This window comes from Terrapene carolina, unplaced genomic scaffold (genome assembly GCF_002925995.2).
Source record: "Terrapene carolina triunguis isolate 2854851 unplaced genomic scaffold, T_m_triunguis-2.0 Scaffold199, whole genome shotgun sequence".
NCBI classification, from domain to species: Eukaryota; Metazoa; Chordata; order Testudines; family Emydidae; genus Terrapene; species Terrapene triunguis.
In genome coordinates, this window is record NW_020664550.1 from 4,081,683 (window position 1) to 4,104,893 (window position 23,211).

The following is a 23,211-nucleotide window of genomic DNA, read 5'->3' on the forward strand; positions in this document are numbered from 1 at the left end:
CAGAATTTCCCCTCAGAGTTAGTAATAATATCTTACAGTTATAGGGCGGTTTTCCATGCAAAGGATCCCCAAACACTCAAAAGGAGATGGAAGAATGGCTACAGTCTACCTCCGACATGCAGCCACCTCTGGGGAGGAATGCAACAGCTGTTTAACAGCGCAGTGCAACACTACACGACAAGTGAGTCCAGGAGGGTCTCGTATCCAATTGCAAGTTCAAGGAGAATTTAGGGAGTTAGAATGCAATTAACCAGTTAGAAATGGTCCAGGAACCCAGGACTATCACTCCTATTTTGGGGACATTGTCATTGGATATTTAATGGCCTAAAGAGGCCAGGACCTTGATTTTAATTCCTATACAAGAGATGGCACCTTCAGCAGCTCCTAGCACTATGTAGATTCAGCTCTAGTCATGTCATCAGGAACTTTGAGTGGATTGAGGATCTGACCACAGCAGTGTCTCTTCCTGCTAAGACCAGGTTTTAGGAACAACAATCAATTTTGCTGAAGGTCATTTTTCTGAGTCCCTCACAACGCTGAGATAATACCAGGACCATGGAACAGGGACACAATTCCAAAGCCCCCTTCCCAAAGCTCCCTGCCTTCTCCCATAAGTGCTGACTCTCGGATAATAAATTACAGGATCCCAATGCTATAACCTCTCCTATACTTCAGAATGCATCATTTCACCTCCCTCTGGTATTATCCACAGGGGGATACATCAAGATGCACCTGAGATCTGTTTGCCCTGCACCAGAGAGTAGATTTTCAAAGGAACTCAGCCCCCAGCTGCTCCCATTGTGACATTGATGGCCAGACTTTCCCAATAACTCAGCACATTGGGTGCTGAGCCATTCTGAAAACTTCGGCTATTTACTTAGGTACCTAAAAGGGAACTGAACTGTTTGGAAAATCTGGCCCCAATTCCGGGTCCTGAGCACTTGGAAATCAGACCCGAGTTCTTTGAAATTTGGCCCAGGTCTTGAAAGCCTGAAGATATTTGCAGTTCATCGTTGCTTCATCATTAGGGAAAGACCCACATCTTCCTGACAAGGGATTTTTGATTGGCCATTAGCGGAGGTCATCATTAAAACAAACATTCCCCACCTTACTAAGATACCACTGTTACTTCCCATTCGAAGCACAGGGAATTACGCGGGTGTCTCAGATAGCAGCGTGTGGTAACTGCTGGAAAATGACGACTTTTTAATGGCAGCTTCCGGTAGAACAGGTTTCACTGTATTTAATCCCCACATGGTAAATGTGAAGTGTCTGTTCAAAGGTCCACCCTGATTGGTTGTCACACACTCCGGCATCATTACCCCATAAAGCGGCATGACTGGAGAGTGACAGGGTTGGTGTGGCTGTTGGAAAGAGACAAATTCATCAAAGAAATGCAGGGCTGGGCGGGACCTCGAGACGGCATCAAGCCCAGCCCGCTGCACCGAGGCAGGACCAAGTGAACCTAGACCGTCCCTGCTGACAGGTTTGTCCAATTCTTAAAAACCTCCAATGATGGTGATTCAACAGCCTATTCCAAAGCTGAATGACCCTTCATTGAGGGTTAAGGCACATAATAGCCTCACTCCTAGAGCTCAGGTGTCCTGGTGCTAGGTGAGAAGTTACACAAACAAATCCAGTTCCATGGTTGCTTGTTTCCCCCCTGCCCCATTATATCAGATTAGATCAGAAAAGAAGAATGGGCCAGGGGTCTGGGTGCTAATCTAGGGGTCAATTCCCTGCTCTGCCACAGATTCTCTGTGTGACCTTGGGTAACTCAGTTAATATGGGATTTCCAAAGCCACCTCAGTGGGCTAGGCACCTAACTCCCATTGAAAGTCAATGGGTCTTAGGCACCTAACTCACTTAGGAATTGCCTTTGTGCCTCAATTCCCCACCTGTGCGATGGGGATACTAGCACTCCCCTACTCACAGGGCTGCTGGGAGGATCAATACGTTAAAGATTATGAGGGGCTCAGATATTATGGTATGGGGGCCAGATAAGTACCTAAGATCATTGTTCTGTCCAGTCCAATATCCTCCTTCCAGCTGCATGCCTGGAGATTCAGAGGAAAGATTTAACTTCATCACAATGCAGTTAACCAATGCTATATTCAGTGGGGGAAATTCTTCCTGACTCCTGTTGCAATCTGATGATACCCTGAAGCATGAGGCTGGATTTCTCCCCCCCCACAGCCTGCGTACCTGTCAACTGCCCTAGTGTTGTTCATCCACTCCAGAGAGAGCTTGCTCTCTTTCCAGGTAAGCCACCTAGGGCGGACTGCACTGGGGCTGATGCGGAGGCAGCATGCGTGAGCCAATCCGCGGCAAAGAGAGGAGGGCTGAGAGCTTGCTCCCCAGGCAGGGTACAACAGAGTGACTCAGAGGTGCAGAAGGTCAGATGCCTGCAAGGTTTCCAAGTTACAGTACAGGAAGCACGTAAACTTATCATTCCACGTACTCTCATCCTGTCCATCCATCAGGATCAACCCTACTTCGCTATCCTTTCCCTGGCTGCCCTCCGTCCTACCCGCTAGTCTGCACCACCGGCAATTTGTCAACCTCACTGAGAGCCTCAGCCCCCACCGTCCCGCTTTCCAATGGGAAGCCTCAATCCATTTCATGCCCCTGGAAAAGTAAAGACTCTACTGAACTATCCAACGAAAGGGGGTTTACTGTTGTGTGCCTAAGGGGCAGACTGAGGGCAAGACCCTTAAATCCAGGCTCAGGGATGCAGTCCGAGGGCAGGGAGAGAACAGATCTAATGATTCAGCAAGGGACTGGCCTGCTTTCTCCCAAACCTGATAAACCACCTTCCCTCACCTTCAGCACGAGGCACAGTAGGGGTAGCCTGCCCCTGGATCCAGCTCTGCTGTAAATCTTCAGCTGGTGTTTTCAGGGGACAGGGGATAGAGCTGGTTGTCTGCATTGGCAAAAATGGGACCCATAATGCAACGGTGGCGCTGTCCCAGCAAAAGTGGGTGCATGGATAGAGGCTATGCCTACGCTGCACTCCAAAGCACGATTGCAGCGTCACCTAACTAACGGGCAAAGCTAAAAACAGCACAGAAGCCCCAGCAACACAGCTTCAGCACAGGCTAGCATTGCAAGTACACACCCAGGGGGACTGGGTGGGCCTGTACAGCACACACCAGTGGCTATGCCATCATGGCGATTCGCAGCTGCGCTCGCTCGATTAAAGCTAGCGTGGCTACGCCTGCCTGAGCGGCAGCGACCCTCCGATTGCAGATCGATAGCATAGCCACAGACAGACAGAACTCTGGCGATCTTCCCACTGTGTTATCTGACCCGTCACAGAGCAGGCTTTCGACAGCACAGTGCTAAAAACGCTCTCGACCTGCCTATGCCACAGCTTTCATCACTGCTATCCCAGCGGAGCTGTACCCCCAATGCATGAGCCCCCCTTGACTTGTCCCTCTGCAGAGCTGCTGGTATCAGATCTCTCTCAAAGGACACAACCCGTCTCTCATGTGGGAACTGCAGATCCTCATCCCTACTGTGCCCTTAGCTGTGTTTGGGGCAGTCAGAGAGATGCACTTTAGCCTTAAACCCACAATCCCTGCAGGTTGGTCCTGCCACTTCTTCAACCCCTAGTTACTTAACTTGCCTACATGCCGGTGTAGGAGGGACCGTCTGTAATGTTAGCAAAACCCCTCCCATTTCCCCCTTCTGTCCCTCTGCGGGGCTCTCCCCGTCTGGTGCATTTCACAGGAGTTAGAAGGCGTGTCCCTCATTTTTCTTCCCACATGTCCCTGTGTATAACTTTGGCAGGTAAGGTTAACACTACAGACAACAGCAGCAGCAATTACCCCCTCACTGGATGCTACTCCTACTTTCGCCACCCGGACTAGCGCCACATCCTAGTGTATGGGATAAAAATACAGCTCCCTGCTTTTATCTGGGAGTGGGAGGATAATGGAAGAACAGGGATAGTGCTCACTATTGCTAGGAGCCTCTGACATTATTTTTGTATGTATTACGGTACTTCCTACAAGCCCCAACCTGGGACTAGGCCTATTGTGCTAGGTGCTGTACATACCAAAAATGAAAAGACAGTCCCCGTCCCAAATAGTTTATGGGTTTCTTTGAACCCATGAGTGAGGGGAGAGGTACCATCGTGATTTCAAGGAGCCAAACCCTCAATGCCGCCCCCGCCCCAGCAGAACCCAAGGAAAAGAAGCAGAGACTTACGTGTCACAGCTTCGGGAGTGACCATGAATTCCGACTTGGCCTCACTTTTGGGTGGTGTTGTTCCATTTGCCAGAAGGTTCAGGGACTTGTCGTCATCTGGCAGTTTCTCTTTCTCCTCCGTTGCGGGGGCCTGAGGGTGAGGGGCTGGGATGTGACACAGAGCAGACGGTGCTACCGCTGGATTCTGCGTGGAGGAAGTGCACGAGATCTCCTCCTGATCTGAGAAAGACAGTAAGGTTCTAATTATTATTATATGTGCTAGCATACCATGGACCAGGATCCTACCTTGCTAGGTGCGGTACAAAGACAGAACATAGACAGTCCCTGCCCCAAGGAGCTTACAATTGCAATATAAGACCAGAGACAACAGATGGCATCAGACAGACTGAGTGGGGAGTACCAGGAAACAATGAGACACCTCTTCCATCATCCGTTCCATCTTCACAACCCTTAAACAGTGCGAAGGCAGCAGGCTTCCCAGATTCGAGCCTGGGCACACTATTCACAAGAAAGTTAAGAAGCCTAGGGCCAGATCCTCAGCTAGTGTAAACAGGCACAGCTCCATTGACGCCAAGGGAGCTACATCGATTTACACCAGTTGAGGATCTGGCCATTTTGGGTGGCATTTTCAGAAGCGCTCAGCACGGTCCGACTCTGCTCCTCATGCAGTTCAGGGCCGCCCGGGGGGGGGGGGGAGAGGGCAAGTGGGGCAATTTGCCCCAGGCCCCGGGCCCCACAGGGGCCCCCACGAGAATACAGTATTCTATATTATTGCAACTTTTTTTTATGGAAGGGGCCTCCGAAATTGCTTTGCCCCTGGCCCCCTGAATCCTCAGGGCGGCCCTGATGCAGTTAATGGTAAAAGTCCCCTTGACTTTGCTGGGACAGAGTCAGGCCAGTGCTGAGCACTTGTGAATTCTCTGGGGGCAGGGACTATCGTGTTGTGTGTTTGTACAGTGCCTAGAACAATGGGCTCCTGGTCTGTGACTGGGGCCCTTAGGCGCTACTGCTGGACAAACAATTAAATAAGACACTTAGACTTTAAGGCCAGTAGGGACCATCATGATCATCTAGACTGACCTGCTGCACATTGCAGGCCACAGAACCTCACCCGCCCACTCCTGGAATAGACCCCTCACCTCTAACTGAGATACTGAAGTCCTCAAATCATGACTTAAAAGACTTCAATAAACATCATTTTGAAAATCCCACCAGGTTTTCACAATTCAAATTTTAAAATCATACAACATTTCTCAGATGTTTTACTCAGAAACAGGCTGGTGCATCATTTGATTTAGTTTAAATACAACCCCTGCTTATTTTCTAATGTTAAAATGCCGTGTGCGCGTGACGGTCAGTTTGTTCCTGGAAGACGCACAGCAATTCGAAATGGTCACAAGCTCTGAGGTCCATTTGGTTACCCTGTGAAAAGCAAAACCTCTCTGTCTCATATGCTGCCAGTGGCAGCGAGCTCCCAGCCTTGGCCTTGCAGAGCTCACCCGAGCGCTCTGGAAGTACCCACATAGACAGCACTTGGACGTTATGGCTCCGGCCCTGAAGCCTATTTCCCGCCCCAGGCTCCAGAGCCCAAGCTCCAGCCCAAAAGGCGACACCTACCCAGCTATTGTTAGTGTGGTAGCATGAGCCCGAATCTGTTGACCTGGGCTAGGAGGCTCCCTGCCGTGGACAGGGTAGTCATACCCATAGCAGCCTGGTATGAAATTGGAAACATGGGTATTTTTCCCATGATCATTTGCAGAAAAAAATATTTGAAATTTTCTCTCAGACCCTACTGGAGTCCTGCCTGGGCACTGCTGGGAGCAAGCCCATGCTACAAGAGCTCCAGTTAGCAACCCTCAGGGCACTGCTGTGGGGAAGCTCACACTGCCAGGGGTTCTATCCAGCAGGGATAGGACACCGCTGTGTGGAAGCTCACTGGGACTCCAGCAGACTGCACTGCTTTCTCACAGCAGCATCCTATCACAGGGTGAATAAAAAGTCCCATGCTGTGGGAGTCTTCGCCGGCATGGGCTTTGGGCACTTCCGCGAAGAAGGGCCCAGGAACCGTAGTGGGCATTAGAAGGGCACTGCTCTGAGGAGGATCTCACCAGGGCGATCCCAGATGGGAGGAAGAGGGCACTGAGTGATAGGCAGCCCATGCTGCCGCAGTCCCACCTGGCACCCACAAGACGCTGCTGCATGAGAAACGTGGGAGAGCTGTTACCGCAACTGAATGGTAGCACAGCGAGACCAGTGAGAAAGAGGAGGAGGCCATCAGGCACACGCCATCTGCTCCCGAAGCCTGCTGGAAAGGTACAGCTCCTTCGCACCCACACAGACTGAGCAGCTGGTTGTCACATATCCCAGCTTCAGCCAGAATCCTCTGGATTGCCAGGCTCCTGAGATTCCCTTGGCTTGGCTTTTGTCTGGCAGGTCTCCATCAAAGGGGCTGGCCCACAGGAGATGGACAAACCAGACATGCAGCCCTCAGCACTTGGTGGAAGGTATAGCCTTAGTGAGGCAGGCCTCCAAGTCCCTCTGTCCAGATGGGGGAACAAGATCAGGCAGGGGTGTCGGTAGGTATGCAATGGAGTTGACAGACGGACCCCCCCCAAATCCAGGCCCTGTGCAGCCTCATCCTTACCACCTGTCTGGGGCCCATTGTGAATGAAGCACATGAGCGACTGGTGGGTTAGCTTGATGGCCAGAGCGGCACTGTGGGACAGCCCGACGAGGACTTCATTCGGCTTTGCTGTTGTGACGCGACACGGATTTCCAGCCGCACGGGCCAAAACACGATGGAGCGGACACCGTTCAGCCTCAGTCTTGGTTAGCCCTGGGGGTGGGCGGGAATCCTACAGCAGCCAGGCATGGCTTGCAGCACCCGAGACGGCTTTGGTGTCTGTATGCAGGGCATGTTAGAGGGATCGCGTGATGTTAGACATGGGTCATTCCTCTCGTGCAGACAAGGCTGCTGGAGATCCTGCGAACATGAAGAGACGGCCCCTTTCTGCCGAGTCCCCCTCACTTTCTTCCACTGGCCTCCCAGTTGGCCTATCCACCTCCAACCCTCCCCCATGCTCCCTTATCTCTCAGAATAGCAACCGTTTACACAACAGGGGCTGGAGGTGCAGCAGCATCGGGGAGGAACCACACTTTATATAAAGCTAAATTATACCTTAGGAGGATAAAGCTAGACCAAGCACCCATAATTACACTGACTATAGCAAGAGGTCCTACACACAGCCGGGCAGGGGCAGAGGGCGGGGATAGAGCGGCAGGCCTTGGACCCCTCATTATACTCAAGATAACAAGAGATCCTTCATGCAGGCAGACAGGGCAGGAGGCAGACGGGGAGGAAGGGAGGCAGACCTCACACATATAATTATAGTGGCCATAATGACATGAGGGAGGAGGGCCTGATCCAAAGTCCACTGGGGTCAGCGGGACTCTTTGCACTGACTCTAGAGGACTCTAGACTAGATTCCGAGAGGCTGATGGAGAGAAAAGCAGGGGAAGAGAGCGACCTCGTGTACACAAAGCTATCCAACAAAGAGAGTGGCGAAGATTGCCCAGTGGATAGGGCATGAGCTCGGTGCTTGAAAGACCTCGATTTGACTCCCAGTCAAATCTGCTACAGTCTTCCTGCATGGTTAACTCAGCTCCCCATCGGTAGAATGGGGATAACCCTTCCCCACCTCACAGGGCTGTTGAGTGGATAAAATCCATTCAGGATGGTGAGGTGCTCGGAGACGGATGGGGGCAATATAAGCACCTAGATAGACAGTCAACAGAGGCACGTGAGCTTTTGGTAGGAAAGGCAAAAACATGCGTGATGCTCACCTGGCTGAAAAATACAGCCGAGGATCCTTGAGCCTTTCAGCCTAGCTAAGCCCTACTTTTAAGTTCAGAGGGATGTAAGCCCCAGAATTTAACTAGCACCTCCAATGCTTGGTGGTGGAGTGTGCGTGCCGGAGACTTTGCTTCCCAGCTGTTTTCTACGTACCAGCAAATCTGGACTGGTTGATGGTTTCACACGAACATCAAGATTAAATCCCCTTATGGGACAGTCCGATAGAATTTAATAGAAAACAGTGATCTTTCTAGAGGTTTTTCAAACTATCCTGTAGAATCCAGCAGAGAATTCTCCCCCACCTTCATTCGCTATGAAATCTTTGAGGCTGTTAGAGTAATTTCTGTAGAACCCTGTTGGTTTCAGCCCTCTTCCATTCTACAGTACTTTCCCACAGGCATGTGATTTTGCCTGGTTTTAATGTGAAACCAGGAGAAATTCAGCAGCTTCAGGAAAGGTTTGCACTGAGAATTTGGGTCCAACACTCAGAGTGAGCCGGGGCAGGAAGTAGAAGTATGTGAACCCCTCAAAGCAGGGCAAAGGGGAGGAAATGTTCTAATGCTTCCTTGAAAACCCAAGCCATGGGAGAAAGAGGTGCATACCTGGGTGTAAATAGAGTAGTGGCCACACAGAGCTAAATGCTGCAGTCATTTGGCTGGTCACAATCATGCTCAATCATGGAAGTTTGGCCTGAGTAGGACATGCAAAGTTTGCCCCTATAGGCCTGATCTAAAGCCAATGGCAAAAATTCCATTGACTTGAGTGAGCTTTGGTTCAAGCCCTTTGTCACACGTGATCCTGAGGTTACCTTTCAGGCCATGTGATCATAAGGTTCTCCACTGCATTTGTGTAAACCCAGAACTGATACGAATGGAATTACACTGTCATACATTAGTGCTATTGGCCAGCTGGATCTGGCCCAGAGATAATTATTCACACACTTTGATAGGGCGCCCTAAATAGACAGAACACTTCAATAATTAGAAAAGACATGATTGCCTACTCAGAAAAGCCTACAATGTAATATATTATCAGGGGCTTGATGGTCACATACACAGGGTTCCCCCCCTGTAACTTCACCGACTTCAGTAAAGTCATTCCTGGTTTACCCCAATGCAAGTGACTAAAGGATGGGACCCAACATCTGAAAAATTAGACTTCCAGATAATTGGGGGCTACCACCTACTGGTGGTGGGCTACCAGAAGATGAGAGAAAGGATGGCTTTGTGGTTAAGACCCCGAACAAGGACTTGGGAGATCTGGTTTCAATCCCCAGCTTTGTAACACGGCAAGTCACTGTGCCTCAAATATAAAACGAGGATTGTAACGCCCCTTTTGTCCGTTTAGAATATAAGCTCTTGAGGCAGGGAGGGTCTCTCATGATGTGTCTGCAGTACCCAGTACAACGGAGGCTGTCGATGCTAATGCAATACAAGTAATACTGATAGACAAACAGATAGCTGGCTGGGCTGCACGCTGTTCATACCTGGTTAATTACACCGAACGCAAGGTCTCCTATACAAACAGAGAGATGGAGGGAGGAAATTGGCAATTAGATTCATTTCCACTGGAACAAACAGGGCAGAAATATAGAGCAGGAGAGAATTTGGACAAGTTGCTTCTCCCCTGTGTGAGACACACTGACTCACTCCCTGGCATCTCTTCAGCCGCGTACCCACACGTGAGAGCCGCCGCGATGCGCTTCACAAGTGTTCTGCAGAGCACGTGAGCTGCCGAAGCAGCCCCAACACCTCTCCTGGCACTGAGACCCAGTGGCAGGAGTTGCTCCTACTCTCTGTGGTTCTGTGATTGGCATGTTGTGGAGTCAATACGTGTGTCTCATTGTTAACAGCTCAGTGCCCCATGGGCGTGGGCACCTTTGCTGGCTAGAGCTCAGACAGATTTCCTCGTGGTGGTGTCAGGGAGACTGCCCAGACATGCTCACGCTTCAAACAGGCTCGAGGGACCCTGTAAAAAGGCAGATCAACCCCTGCTTTGATGCATCTTCTTCCCTGCTGGGAGCTTTCCAGACCCAGTCAGGCCCAGGGGAAAACAACACTATTAACGAAACACCCTACACTCATACAGTAGCTTTCATCTCAGGATCTCAAAGTGCTTTAGAAACAAGCCTTGTGAAACAGACAGGCAGGTAATTATTATCCCCATTTTACAGGTGGGCACAGAGAGATGACGTAACCTCCTTATATTTGCATGGCGAACCATCAGCAGAGTTGGGAGTAGAACCCAGGAGTCCTGGCTCCTAATCATCCCTTGGCAAGGTACCCCAGGAGTTATATGCCTTCTGGGAGGAAGTAGCCACGTGTTAGATATTATTTCAGTGACATCAGGTATAACGCTAAATAGAACTCTCATACTTCTTGCTCTGAAGAGTGTAATTGCATCACTGAAAGAGATACTTGGCATAACAAGGCGCCCAATAGAGTATGATCTGCAAAGCTATGGGTTTGATGCCCAGCGGAGGTCTGTCTGGATCAGATGCTCTAAGAAAACAAGGCGCTAAAGACATGTTTGCAGCACTTGCTGTCCCACACAGTGTTTGTGAGCCAGTGGCTTCCACCTATCCTTGCTCAGCCCTGGGGACTCTGATCTGCTCGATAATCCTTTGCACAACACACCTGGGGAGACTGATACTGCAAGATGTTGAGCAACCCTCAACTACCCCTGAAATCCAGGCAGGTTTACCTCTTCACTTTTGTAATTATTTCTATTATTGGCAGCACCTCAGGGCCCCAGTGTGCTGAGTGCTGAACGTACACATGGTGAGAGACCATCCCTGCCCCAAAGGACTTCGGGCCAGATTTTCTGAAAGTATTTAGGCACTGAACTCCCACTGAAATCAATGGGAGTTAGGAGCCTTAATGTCTTTAAAAATCCCACCCTGACACAACAGATAAAGGCTGGGAAGGGAAACTGAGGCACAGAGCGGGACTTGCCCAGGATCACTCAGCAGGTCAGCGACAGAGCCATGTTATCCTTCACCCAACACCCCCTGGTCAGGAACCGGTTGTTTTCCTCTCATGCAAAGCCTGACATTCCATTGACCTCCAGGGAGAGAGCTGCTCACGGCACTAGAGGCAGCCACCAGACTTAGGCTGCCCTGAAATCTTCTGGGGTTCCGAGGGATCTCCCTGGGAAGCTGCTGAGCCCCTGCAGCAGAATCCAGAGTCATCCCTGACCCCCGGCAAACAGCTGTGAGCAGACACTGACGAGAGGCTAACAACTAGGGGTTGATGCATTAAGTGCTAACAAAACGTCAGACATTTTGGGATTGGGGATTGCCTGATCCTAACCTTTCTCATTTCCTAGTTACATACTGATACGCATATGCCATATAGCTGCTGCATCCCACCAGCCTCCCTTTACCACATGGGGCATCTTGAGATCACCTTTCATTCAAGCCTCAGCACCCAATAGGATAACTATTATCCTCATTTTACAAGTGGGGAAACTGAGGCAGAGCATAGAACTCAAGAGTCCTGAGGTCCAGCCCCTTGCTCTAATCACCAGGTTACTCTACTGACTAAAATGCCATTTCTGCATCTTCCCCAATTACACTTTTATACCAACGCTGATACAGTCTGCGCCTCAATCGGGCCCAAGACCAGAGAGTCCATTGCTTAACCAGGATAGCATGCTGGCAATTGGTTTCATGCAGTTTAATAGATTTCCCCTTCCCTTTTACAAAGTACATGCCTGAGTCCTGCTTAGATAACAAAATGGAGCTGTGGTGCATCATTAACGATGCAAACAACATAACTTCTGCATAATATTTTTAAAATATGTTGGAGGGGAAAAAATGAATGCCAACTGGGCATAGGAAAACATTTTTGTTTATAAGCACAGAGACAATAGGATGCAATAAGCATTCAAAAGTCATGAGTCAGGCCTCAATCAATCATGAGATTGGCTTAAAAATGTGAGATTATTAAAAAAAAAATGTTCTTTTCATTTGCCTTCTGGTTTCTGAGCCTGTAGGATGCACTTGGATCCCATATTCAGGATTTTTCCCTTCAACCACAAGGACTAGAAACTTACTTAAGAAAAAAGGAAAGCTGAAATGTTCATGACATCATTAGACTCCAGAAGCTGAGACTTTAAGAACAAACCCATGCCAAATATTGCAAGATTTGCAGGAAGATTTGGTGACACTGAGTAATGTGTCAGCCATGTATCTTCACCTATTTCATTGGGCACCTTGTACCATTCATTCAATATAAGGTGTGCAAAAATGACACCTGTTACAAGTAGAAGGGCATTCCATTCATTGGATGGATTTATTGTGGATTTATTGTGGTACTACATTCCCACTGGAGCTATGAAACTTATGGGCCAACCTTTGGGCCTGGTCTTGAGTAGGATAAAAAGGTGTGTAGGGTGTGTGTGGGGGGGAGTTAGATTATGTTTAGCTATCATGATCTAGTCAACATATCATAAAACTCTTTTGCAAACAACTGGAAATTGCACCCTGCCAGCAATTGGTGGTCAGTAGTCAGTTTAGCTGAACCAGGATGGAACTCAGTTTAGCTTCGAGTGTAAACAAGGAACAAGCTGTAGTCAGCACAAGTTCAGCTAACCCAGGTTAACCCTTGCTCTGACTTCAGAGGGAGGTTAGTATGACCTCAGATTTAATACAAGTAAAGGATCACGAGGATGACTGGCACACTTTCTTAGATTCCTCTTCGTTTTCTTTTGTTCTTGTGGACCACAATAGAGGAAGTGTCCAAGAAAGACTCTTGTGCCAGCATCCCAATTGAAAAGTTCTAAGAGGTTTGGCTAAGGGTCAGAGGAATCACAGAAATGTATAAGCTAGAAGATACCTCAAAAGGTCATCTAATCCATCCCCTCACTCTGAGGCAGGAACAAGTATACCTAGACCATCCCTGACAGGTGTTTGTCAGGAATGGTCTACATATACATAATCCTGGAGTACTCAAACTTGTGGGTACTTAGCTGAACCTTTAGAGGTCTTCCCATCGCTAAATACTTAGTTGTCCCAAGCATGTCTTAAATACAACATAGGAACGACCGTACTAGACCAGAGCTGCGGTGGAGCTAGACCAATGTCCCATCTCTAATGGCTAGCGGTACCACCTTCTACAGAGGAAGGGGCAAGAAATCGCCTAGTGGACAATTCAGGAATAACTTCCTGACATGTCAGAGGCTAGTTATGTCTGTTTATACGTTACTGGAATGTGCTTAGGCTTTGGTGATGAGGGCGGTACAAGAAACTATATAAAATAAAAGAAGGAAAGTTTCTCCCTAATTCTCTGAGCTAGAGGTTGCCTTGTGCCCTGAAGTTAGAGATGTATTTCGATTGCCAAGGTCCGAAACAAACTACTTCTTTTTGCAAAACTTGGGGTATTTGGACCTAGAACATTGGTTTGACCCATTCCAAAGAGGACAAGGAGGGGGAGTCACCATGGTTGGATCCAGACTTATGCCCTTCCAAACTTGAAGAGCATCTGTATCTAGCGTGTTGGCTAGAGTCCCCTTTTCATATGAATGAAGGCATGGATTCTCTTGCCATTTTTGTCTTCATCTTTCTCTTCCCTTTAATCTCCCAGGGATGACTAGGGAGAGGAAAGATGATGGCGGATGGAGAGATAAACAAAGATATGCTCTACTGAGGCGCTTGCCATTATCAACATGCTACTGTGCAACAATATACCGTTTGGGAGCTTTCTAATCTGGTTTTTTGCAGATAAAATGAATGAGTGATCTCTCTTGGTTTTCCCACATATACTGCCTCATCCATCCAGGTGGTTTACTGACCCCCCCCAAATGACTATTTTAGAATGTGATTAAGCGATTTAGAATATGGTGGAGGGAGTGCGAGAAAAATCCTCCAATCCCATATGCCAGATTGGAGAAGGAGAGAGAGAGAGAGAAACAAAACTCTGTTTTGAAAGTTTGCTCGACTGGGAGAAATCCAAATGGCTTATTTACATTCAGTCTGAAATTAATGCACTAAAGCCTTTCAGATTCAAAGATATTCAGAGAAAGGAGGGGGAGCGGGGAAGAGAAATGCCCAGAAAACCACAGCAGAGCACAAGCTAATCAGTGAGCTCCTGACACATCAAACACAGCTTTGCTTTCACCGATTTCCATACCTTGGCTGCTTACCCTGGCGGCGTTTGCTCTAGTGTCTCTCGGCACGCTTGGGTGATGGTGTATAAAACATTTTCGCTGCTGGACCACGAGGCGTTTGGTCACCAATGTTTGTTTCTATGAAAAGTTACTTCCTTAGCAAAACCACAAATAACTCGCCAGCTCCACACCAGGGTTATTATTATTTGTTATTTATAGTGTTCTGGTGGGTAGAGACATAAAGGCATAGGGACAGCCAAGCCGGTCAGCACACAGGCCCCACTCTGACAATGGCCTGTGCCAGCTGCTTCAGAATCACTGCAAGAACTCCTGTCGTGGACAATTTTGTAATCCATGAGATGGGGTATTAAAACAACCTATTCCCACCCCCTTTGTCTGGCTTGTGGATTGAGGCTGGGCTTCTCAAGGGCATGCTAAGGCATTCAACCCCCACGGAGTATAAAATAGAATCTGGCCACCTTCCTCCCTTTGGCTCCTTGAAAATCCCACCTCTGGCACAGGGAAGGTCTCTCACTGGCTATACGCAGAGCACCCATGGAGCCCTGAGCTGAGTAGCACCCTCTAGGCACTGAACAAACAACCATCAAGGTTAAACCATTCAGATGACTTGGCCCAAACCATGTCCCACTCCCAGCACGGTACAAGGAAACCCAAGGAAACGCTCACAGTTCAGGACACGGCAGAAGTCTCAGCACGGAGAGGCCCCGGTATTAGAGGGAGAGAAAGTTTGTGTGCCTCGGAGCAGACCTCCCCCCTCAAATTAAAGAGGAGGAAAGTAAAACCAGCACGGCAAAATGGAAACGCACATAGCTAAAACACCAGCTGTTTGAACAACACAATACAACGTATTTCAAGAAAGGTTAAAGCTGGAAATAAACTCCTGTATGAGACACTTAATTCTTCTGCTACCTACAACAGCTAAAACCCTATTGACTTCAGTGCAATTCCTCCTGATTTACACCACTGCAAGTGGCTACGTCTTCACTTCAGAAACGAAGTGTGTCTTTACATGGAGAGAGCTATCGTAATGCAAAATCCTAGTGGTAACAAGGCACAGGCAGTTTTTCTCTTGATTTTGCTAGCTGAGATCAAGCTTCTCCCCCCCACCGTTCTTGAGGTAAACACACATCTTCATTTGCAATGAAGATAGCCATAGATGCGAGACTAAGTCTCCATGTGATGAACAGCGAGCCAGAAACGAACAAAAATAATCATTTCCCAATGTACATTTGAAGCAGTAAAGCTGCCTGTGCATGACTGGAGACCCGGGCCCCCAAGGGGAGAAGGTTTGGTGGGGAATTAGAGAGGATGATGTAGTAGCAGAGAAGTTAGCTGAATCTTTTACTGTGGAAGGTCACCGGGAAATTCCTATTCAAAGGATATTTCTTACAGGAGATCAGAATGCAGCCTTATTACTATTTATTTGTATTAGAGCAATGCTTAGAGACTTCAACAAGCTAGCTGCTGTATATGCACAAAGAAACAGTCCCAGCCCTGCCGAGCATACAATCTAAACAGACAAGAGAGAGGGGTTCTCCATGGAGGAGGTTACAGAACATCTTGAGATACTGAAATGCAGTAAGGGCCCGATTCAGCAAAACATTTGTGCACACGTCCAGCATGTGAATAGTCCCTAAGGGCTTTGCTGGATCAATACATGTGTCAGCAAGACTGAGGGTTGTGATAAAACCAAGGGACCCAAGATCATAGAATCACAGAAATGTAGGGCTGGAAGGGACCTCAAGAGATCATCAAGTCCAGTCCCCTGCATGGAGGCAGGTCCAAATAAATCTAGGCCATCCCTGATATGGGTTTGTCCAATTTGTTCTTAAAAACCTCCCATGAAAAGGATTCCACAACCTCCCTTGGAAACCTGTTCCAGAGCTTATCTATCCTTATAGTTAGAAAGTTTTTCCTCATATCTAACCTGAATCTCCCTTGCTGCAGATTAAGTCCATTACTTCTTGTCCTATCTTCAGTGGACAAGGAGAACAATTGATCACCGTCCCCTGTAGAACAGCCCTTAACGTATCGGAAGTCGGTTATTAGATTCCCTCTCAGGTTTCTTTTCTCAAGATTAAACATGCCCAGTTTTTTTAACCTTTTCTTGCAGGTCGGGTTTTCTAAACCTTTGATCATGTGTGTTGCTCTCCTCTGAACTCTCTCCAGTTTATCCACATCTTTCCCAAAGTGGTGGCACCCAGAATTGGACACAGTACTCCAGCTGAGGCCTCCCCAGTGCTAGGTAGAGCGGGACAATTACCTCCCAGGTCTTACATACAACATTCCTGTTAATACACCCTAGAATGATATTCGCCTTTTTTTGAGAGGCCTCAAATTGTTGACTCACATTCAATTTGTGATCCACTATCACCCCCAGATCCTTTTCAGCAGTACTACCCCCTAGCCAGTTATACTTCATTTTGTAGTTGTGCATTGGATTTTTCCTTTCTAAATGAAGTACTTTGCACTTGTTTTTACTGAATTTCACCTTGTTGATTTCAGACCAATTTGCCAAGGTCATTTTGAATTCTAATCCGGTGCTCCGAAGTGCTTGCAACCCCTCCCAGCTCGGTGCCATCTACACATTTTATAAGCACACTCTCTGGACTATTATCCAAGTCATTCATGAAAATATTGAACAGTATTGGACCCAGGACTGACCCCTCCGGTACCCCACTAGATACCGCCTCCCAGTTTGAGAGCAAACCATTGACAACTCCTCTGTGAGTATGGTCTTTCAACCAGTTGCACCCACCTTAGAGTGATTTCATCTAGACCACATTTCCCTAATTTGCTTATGAGAATGTCATGTGGGACTGTGGCATAAGCCTTACTAAAATCAAGATGTATCATGTCAACTACTTCCCCCCATCCATGAGGCCAGTAACCTTATCAAAGAAGGAAATTAGGTTGGTTTGGCATGATTTGTTCTTGACAAATCCATGCTGACTATAACCCTATTATCGTCTAGGCACTTACAAACTGATTGCTTAATAATTTTTCCAGTATCTTTCCAGATATTGAAGTTAGGCCGACTGGTCTATAATTCCCTTGGTCCTCTTTGTTCCCCCTTTTAAAGGCAGGTACAACGTTTGCCCTTCTCCAGTCCTCGGGGACCTCACACGTCCTCCATGAATTCTCCAATGGTTTTGAGATTGCTTCAGTTAGTACCTTAAGAACCTTAGTATGAATTTCATCAGGCTCTGCCCTATTGAATACATCTAATTTATCTAAATATTCTTGAACCTGTTCTGGCTTGCATATCTTCCCCCCTTTTTGTTAATATTAATTATGTTGAGTATCTGGTCACCTTGAGCTTTTATTAGTGAATAATGACGCAAAATAGGCATTAAACCTCTCAGCCTTCTTTATGTCATCCGTTATTAGCTCTCCTTCCCTGCTAAGAAGAGGACCTGCACTTTCCTTCATCTTTCTCTTGGTCCTAATGTATTTAAAGAACGTCTTCTTATTGCTTTCTATGTCCCTCGCTAGGTGTAACTCATTTTGTTCCTTACACTTTCTGATTTTGTCCCTACATACGCGTGCTATTCTTTTGTACTCCTCTGTCGCAATTCATTCATGTTTCCCCTTTTTACAGAATTCCTTTTTGATTTTTAGGTCATTGAAGAGCTCCTGACGGAGCCATATTGGCCTCTTCCTATTCTTCCATACAGAGGCAAACTCCTCCTTGACTTCACTGGGAGTTTTGCATGAGTGAAGGCTGCTGGATCAGACCTTGAGGCATTTAACATAGCTTTAAAAACAGCAATTATTCTTGAAGCTTGGAAAGCTGATAATACGGTGCCTAGCAAATCCAAGGAGATTGTGGGAACTACAGCCCAATGAACCACACCACAATGCCAGGGAAAATTATGGAGAGCCTAGTTAAGGACATGCTGGGTACAGTAATTATATACCCTTACAGGGTCAAACTCGCATAGGTTCTGCCAGGGAAAATTGTGCCTTTCTAACCTAAGAGTTCTTAGAAAAAGTTAGTTGAAGAATAGATAAATGTGAGCTGATGCACATCATTATTAACAAGAACAATAATTTGCACCTATAGAGCACCTTTCATTTTAAGTTCTAGCTAGTCATCTTAGGGTTTTGTACAAGGGTCCAACTTTACAGAACCTGATCGCAGTGCACTTTACATTCATACAATCTCATCTCAACAAGCCTGTGAAACAGAAAGTTATTACTACTCCCACTTTACTGTGTGTGTGGGGGGGGGGGAGATGGAGTGGGGAAGCCAGAGAGGTGTCCATCCAAGGCAACATAGCGGCAGAGCTAAGAAAACAGAATTTTTCAGTCCTTAATCTCAGCTCCCCCTCTGCTCTAACCAGTAGACAACACACCCCTTCTAGAACAGGGAGGAGAATCCAGAATTTCTGGGGTGGTACTGAGTATAGACAGACCAATCTGGGCCTGGGATCATGACACTTACCTCAACTGGGTCAGGGCGATATGGGAATAAACTCCTTTTAAAAAGGCAGCACAAAGCTTTATGGGTCTAGTGCAGGGGTAGGCAACCTGTGGCACGTGTGCCGAAGGCGGCACGCGAGCTGATTTTCAGTGGCACTCACACTGCCCGGGTCCTGGCCACCGGTCCGGGGGGCTCTGCATTTTAATTTAATTTTAAATGAAGCTTCTTAAACATTTTAAAAACCTTATTTACTTTACATACAACAATAGTTTAGTTATCTATTATAGACTTATAGAAAGAGACCTTCTAAAAATGTTAAAATGTATGACTGGCACATGAAACCTTAAATTAGAGTGAATAAATGAAGACTCGGCACAACACTTCTGAAAGGTTGCTGACCCCTGGCTTAGGGTGACCAGACAGCAAATGTGAAAAATCGGGGCAGGGGGTGAGGGGTAATAGGAGCCTACATAAGAAAAAGACCCAAAAATTGGGACTGTCCCTATAAAATTGGGACATCTGGTCACCCTATATGGGCCACAGATTACATAGCTGTTGGTCTAATGACTGCAAAGCAGTCCAATGATTAGGCCATTTGGGTGGAGCAAGTCATTTCTCATGGAGACCTTAAATCGTCCAACTTGCTTTCCGTGCAAATTTGCATCTGCTCCTGAGAACGTGTTGCACCTGGGTTCTCAGCCAGGGAATTGAAAGTTGCCAAACTGGGTAAACACATTCTTGCTTGGTGCATCAGAATTGACACCGGTTGCGAGACAGGCTGGAGTGACGGCTGTGCAGCCTGAAGTCATCTGTTTATCCACAAAACAGGTACAGCAACAGGGCCAGATTTCCCCACCCTGCCAACGTGCCTGAGTCCTGACCTGGAGCGGCCACATATAGTGAGGAAAGAGCAGTTCAGTCTCCAGCAATGCCTGTCAGTGCCACTTGGGATGGCTATTTCATGACGAGGACCCCGGCCCACTAGGAACCGAGACCTGCCATACATAGAGAGCACCAAACAGTCGTCATTCCCAAGCAGGGCTAGAGTTAGCCCAAGAGGTGAGAATTTCCAGCTCCCATTGATAATTCCCTACTCTACCCAGTCCCGGCCTCTGCATTCCTCTTTCAATCAGATTATTTATCCTGCGGCTGAAACAGAATGTAACAGGCTGGTCCAAGGGTGCCCATCAGCAAAACCAACAGTAAACAGTGGTCAATTTGGTGCTTACATCCCGGGGTACAAAATTCCAAAGCTCAGCACAAGAGGCTATTGTCCTACATCAGACGCTGCAGCCCGTGACCTCTACTGATACTGCGTTCTCTTTAATCTTCAACCTCCTTATCCAGGGAAGGAGACATTACAGAATGTATACCTGGGTAGAGAGGGCAATAAAAATTCCAAAATGATATGGGTGGTAAGGTGCCTTATGCAGAGTTTGGGGGATTAAAAGAAACCTACAAAGCACTGGCCAAAGGTCAAGCAGAGGTCCTTTATCTCTCCCTTCCTTGTAGGGATGAGAGAAGCTTAGTTCTCACCAGATTTCTCTGCTGCTGGCTGGAGACATCCCTGGTAAAGCTTCGCGCATGTTCTTTTGGGCACGCATATTTCCTGTCGCCTGAGATGGGCCTGAGCTGAAATGCAGGGTTTGAACTTCAAGGTGTTTGGAACCTGCACCTACTTCTGGATTCATTTATCATCCAGAGCCTCAGCTGGCATCAATCAGTACAGCTCTGTTCAAGTCAGTGGCGCTATGATGGTTTCCACCCGCTGAGGATCTGGCCCTAGCTCTCTGAATTGAAACAAACCACAGATCTGACTAGCCATGAGCTCTGTAAGTTTGAAGCCTGGGTTCAAGGCTTGGGTTCAGGATTTTCACAAGACCTAGCTGGAAATCAGAAGTGACAATAAAAAGCCACAAACACTGACAAGTATCAGAACATTTCAGAACCTCAGCAAAGGTTTGGGGAGGATGAAAGAGAGGGTGTTTCTCCTTTTCTTCTTCTTCTTTTTTGTATTGGACCTACCCCAACCAAGAACAAGGCCCCACTGTGCTAGGTGCTGTCTGTATTCATAGGTTACATCTATACTGCACAAAAAACCAACCCCCCAGCAGTGAGTCTCAGAGTCCAGGTCAATTGACTCAGGCTCATGGGGCTTGCACTGCAGGGCCAAAAATAGCAAGGTAGACATTTGGGCTCAGGCTGGAACCTGGGCTCCGAGACCTTTCCTGTCACTGGGTTTCAGGGCCCTGGCGAACATCTGCACTGCCCTGCTTTTGTTTGTTGGTTTGTTTTTGCTGCGTAGACTACACGTAAGGGAAAGTCTCCACCCCAAAACGCTCACAATCTAAATAGATAAGAAAGGCAAAAGGTGAGAAAAAGGGAGTATTGTCACCCCCATTTTAGAGACGGGGAACTCTCTCCCTCTCTCTCTCTCTCTCTCACACACACACACACACACACACACACACACACACACACACACACAATTAGGCCAAGACTTTGCAAAAATGATGAATGATTTTGGGTTTCCACCTTTAAAGGGGCATGATTTTCAGAGACCGGGTGCTCAGCTCTGTCGGGAATCAGGCCCCTTTAAGATGTCTCCAAATAGGGCCCCCCAGAAATGGAGGCACCCCAAAAGACTAGCCACTTTTGGAAAACATTGGCTGCTGTGACTTGCCATGGGGCACCGTGTGGCAAAGTGAGCTACTGAGTCGCACAGTAGTGCTTTAACGAGAAGACCATGTTTGGTCATGGCATCTCCATTACCCTCCCATACAGCCTGGTGTTGAGAAGCCAAGGAGAGGACAGCCCAAGCACAAAGCACGCGAAAGAAACGAACGATGTCCCGTATATAGGGCCCATGTTGAACGCAGGCCCTGACACAAAATCCCCCAAGGAGGGATCAGGCTATGGGGACACAGATGGAGAGATCACAACTGCCATGCACATCTTGTTACACTTCTGGGAAAATATGAAAAACTCCAGAAAAAGAAAAAAGGGGCGTTATCTGGTTTCTGCAACTCTCAGAATCTCGGCAGGCGATTTCAAAGGAAATTTAATTAGAAGCTAGAGGAAGAACACAACACTCTAGTGGCAAACAGCAGAACCCAGTTGAGGGATTGTTTTGTTTTGAAACTGGAATCTTTGAAAATGCCAGAAAGAATATTTTTTTTTTTAATTTTAAACAAATGCAGCAGTTTCACTAATTGCAATGAAACTTGGAGAAGCAAAATATAGATGTCAGGTGTTTGGCGTAGAAAGCTTTTTATTGTTTTTTGGGGGGGCAAAATGAAAAAAAAATGGTTGGTTGTTTCTAATTTTTTTTTTGAGAGGCTGTTTACACACACATTTTGCAATCAAGTTACTTAAAGTGGTGCCAGCTCTTGTGTGGGCTCTCTTAATTCAGTTTTAAAAAGATTTATTTTCACTTAGTTTAAACCTGTTCCTGAACTGTGCAATAAGTGACATGGCAGGCAGGCAGAGTTGTAGAAAGAGATCTTCATTGCGCCAGGGACGCCTAGAGGATTCAGGGGGCTTGGGGCAAAGCAATTTTGGGGGCTCCTTCCATAAAGAAAAGTTGCAATACGATAGAATACTATATTCTCGTGGGGGCCGGGGCCCCAGGGCAAATTGCCCCACTTGCACCCCCGGGCGACCCTGCTTTGTGCATGCAGAGAGGCCAACGTTACATACTGAGAGGACTGGCCACTGGTTTGCATTCCTAAACTCCGAGTGTCACACAAAACTAGGTCCCGCCTGAAATCTGGCCCTCCTTCTGTAGTTTCACTCCTTATATACTGTCCTACATAATCTTCCAACATAAGCAATTTAAACTAAATCAAAATAAAAGCATCCATACATGGGTTTGCACCAGTTTAATTAAGGGTAGGTCTATACTGGAACTGGAGGTCACTTGGTATTGAACAACTTTTGATTAAAAAACTAGAGTGATATATAATTAACGTGTCACACATTAAATGGAATAAAAACTGGCTAACTGATAGGTCTCAAAATGGAACTGTAAATGGCGAATCATCATCAAGCAGATGTGTTTCCAGGTGGGTCCTGCTGGGACCAGTTCTTGGCCCTGCGCTATTTAACATTTTTATCAATGACCTGGAAGAAAACATCAGATCGTCACTGATAAAGTTTGCACATGAAACAAAAACTGGGGGAGTGGTAAATGATGAAGAGACCAGGTCATTGATTCAGAGCGATCTGGATGGTTCGGCAAATTGGGCACATGCCAACAATATGCATTTGAATACAGCTAAATGTAAATGTGTACATCTAGGAACAAAGAATGTAGGCCATCCTTACACAATAGGGGACTCTCTCCTGGGAAGCAGAGGCTCTGAAAAAGATTTGGGGGTGGGGTGGGTTGGATAATCAGCTGCCAGTGTGACACTGTGGCCAAAAGAGCTAATGTGATCTTGGGCTGTATCAATGGGAATCTCAAGTAGGAGTACAGAGGTTATTTGACCTCTGTATTTGGCACTGGTGCAACCGCCACTGGAATATTGTGTCCAGTTCTGGTGCTTACATTTCAAGACGGAGGTTGATAAATTGGAAAGGGGTCGGAGAA

The 23,211-nt window shown here is 47.3% G+C and overlaps 1 protein-coding gene across 2 annotated transcripts in view; it reads right to left on the bottom strand.

Moving 5' to 3' along the window:
• Positions 1-23,211, bottom strand: part of LOC112109565 (myoD family inhibitor) — a 41,892-nt gene that overhangs the window by 11,661 nt on the left and 7,020 nt on the right. For both annotated transcript variants that reach the window (XM_024204132.3, XM_024204131.2), the window contains exon 3: positions 4,213-4,431. In XM_024204132.3, coding sequence (XP_024059900.2) covers positions 4,213-4,431 — 219 coding nt within the window. The remainder of the gene's footprint in view (positions 1-4,212; positions 4,432-23,211) is intronic.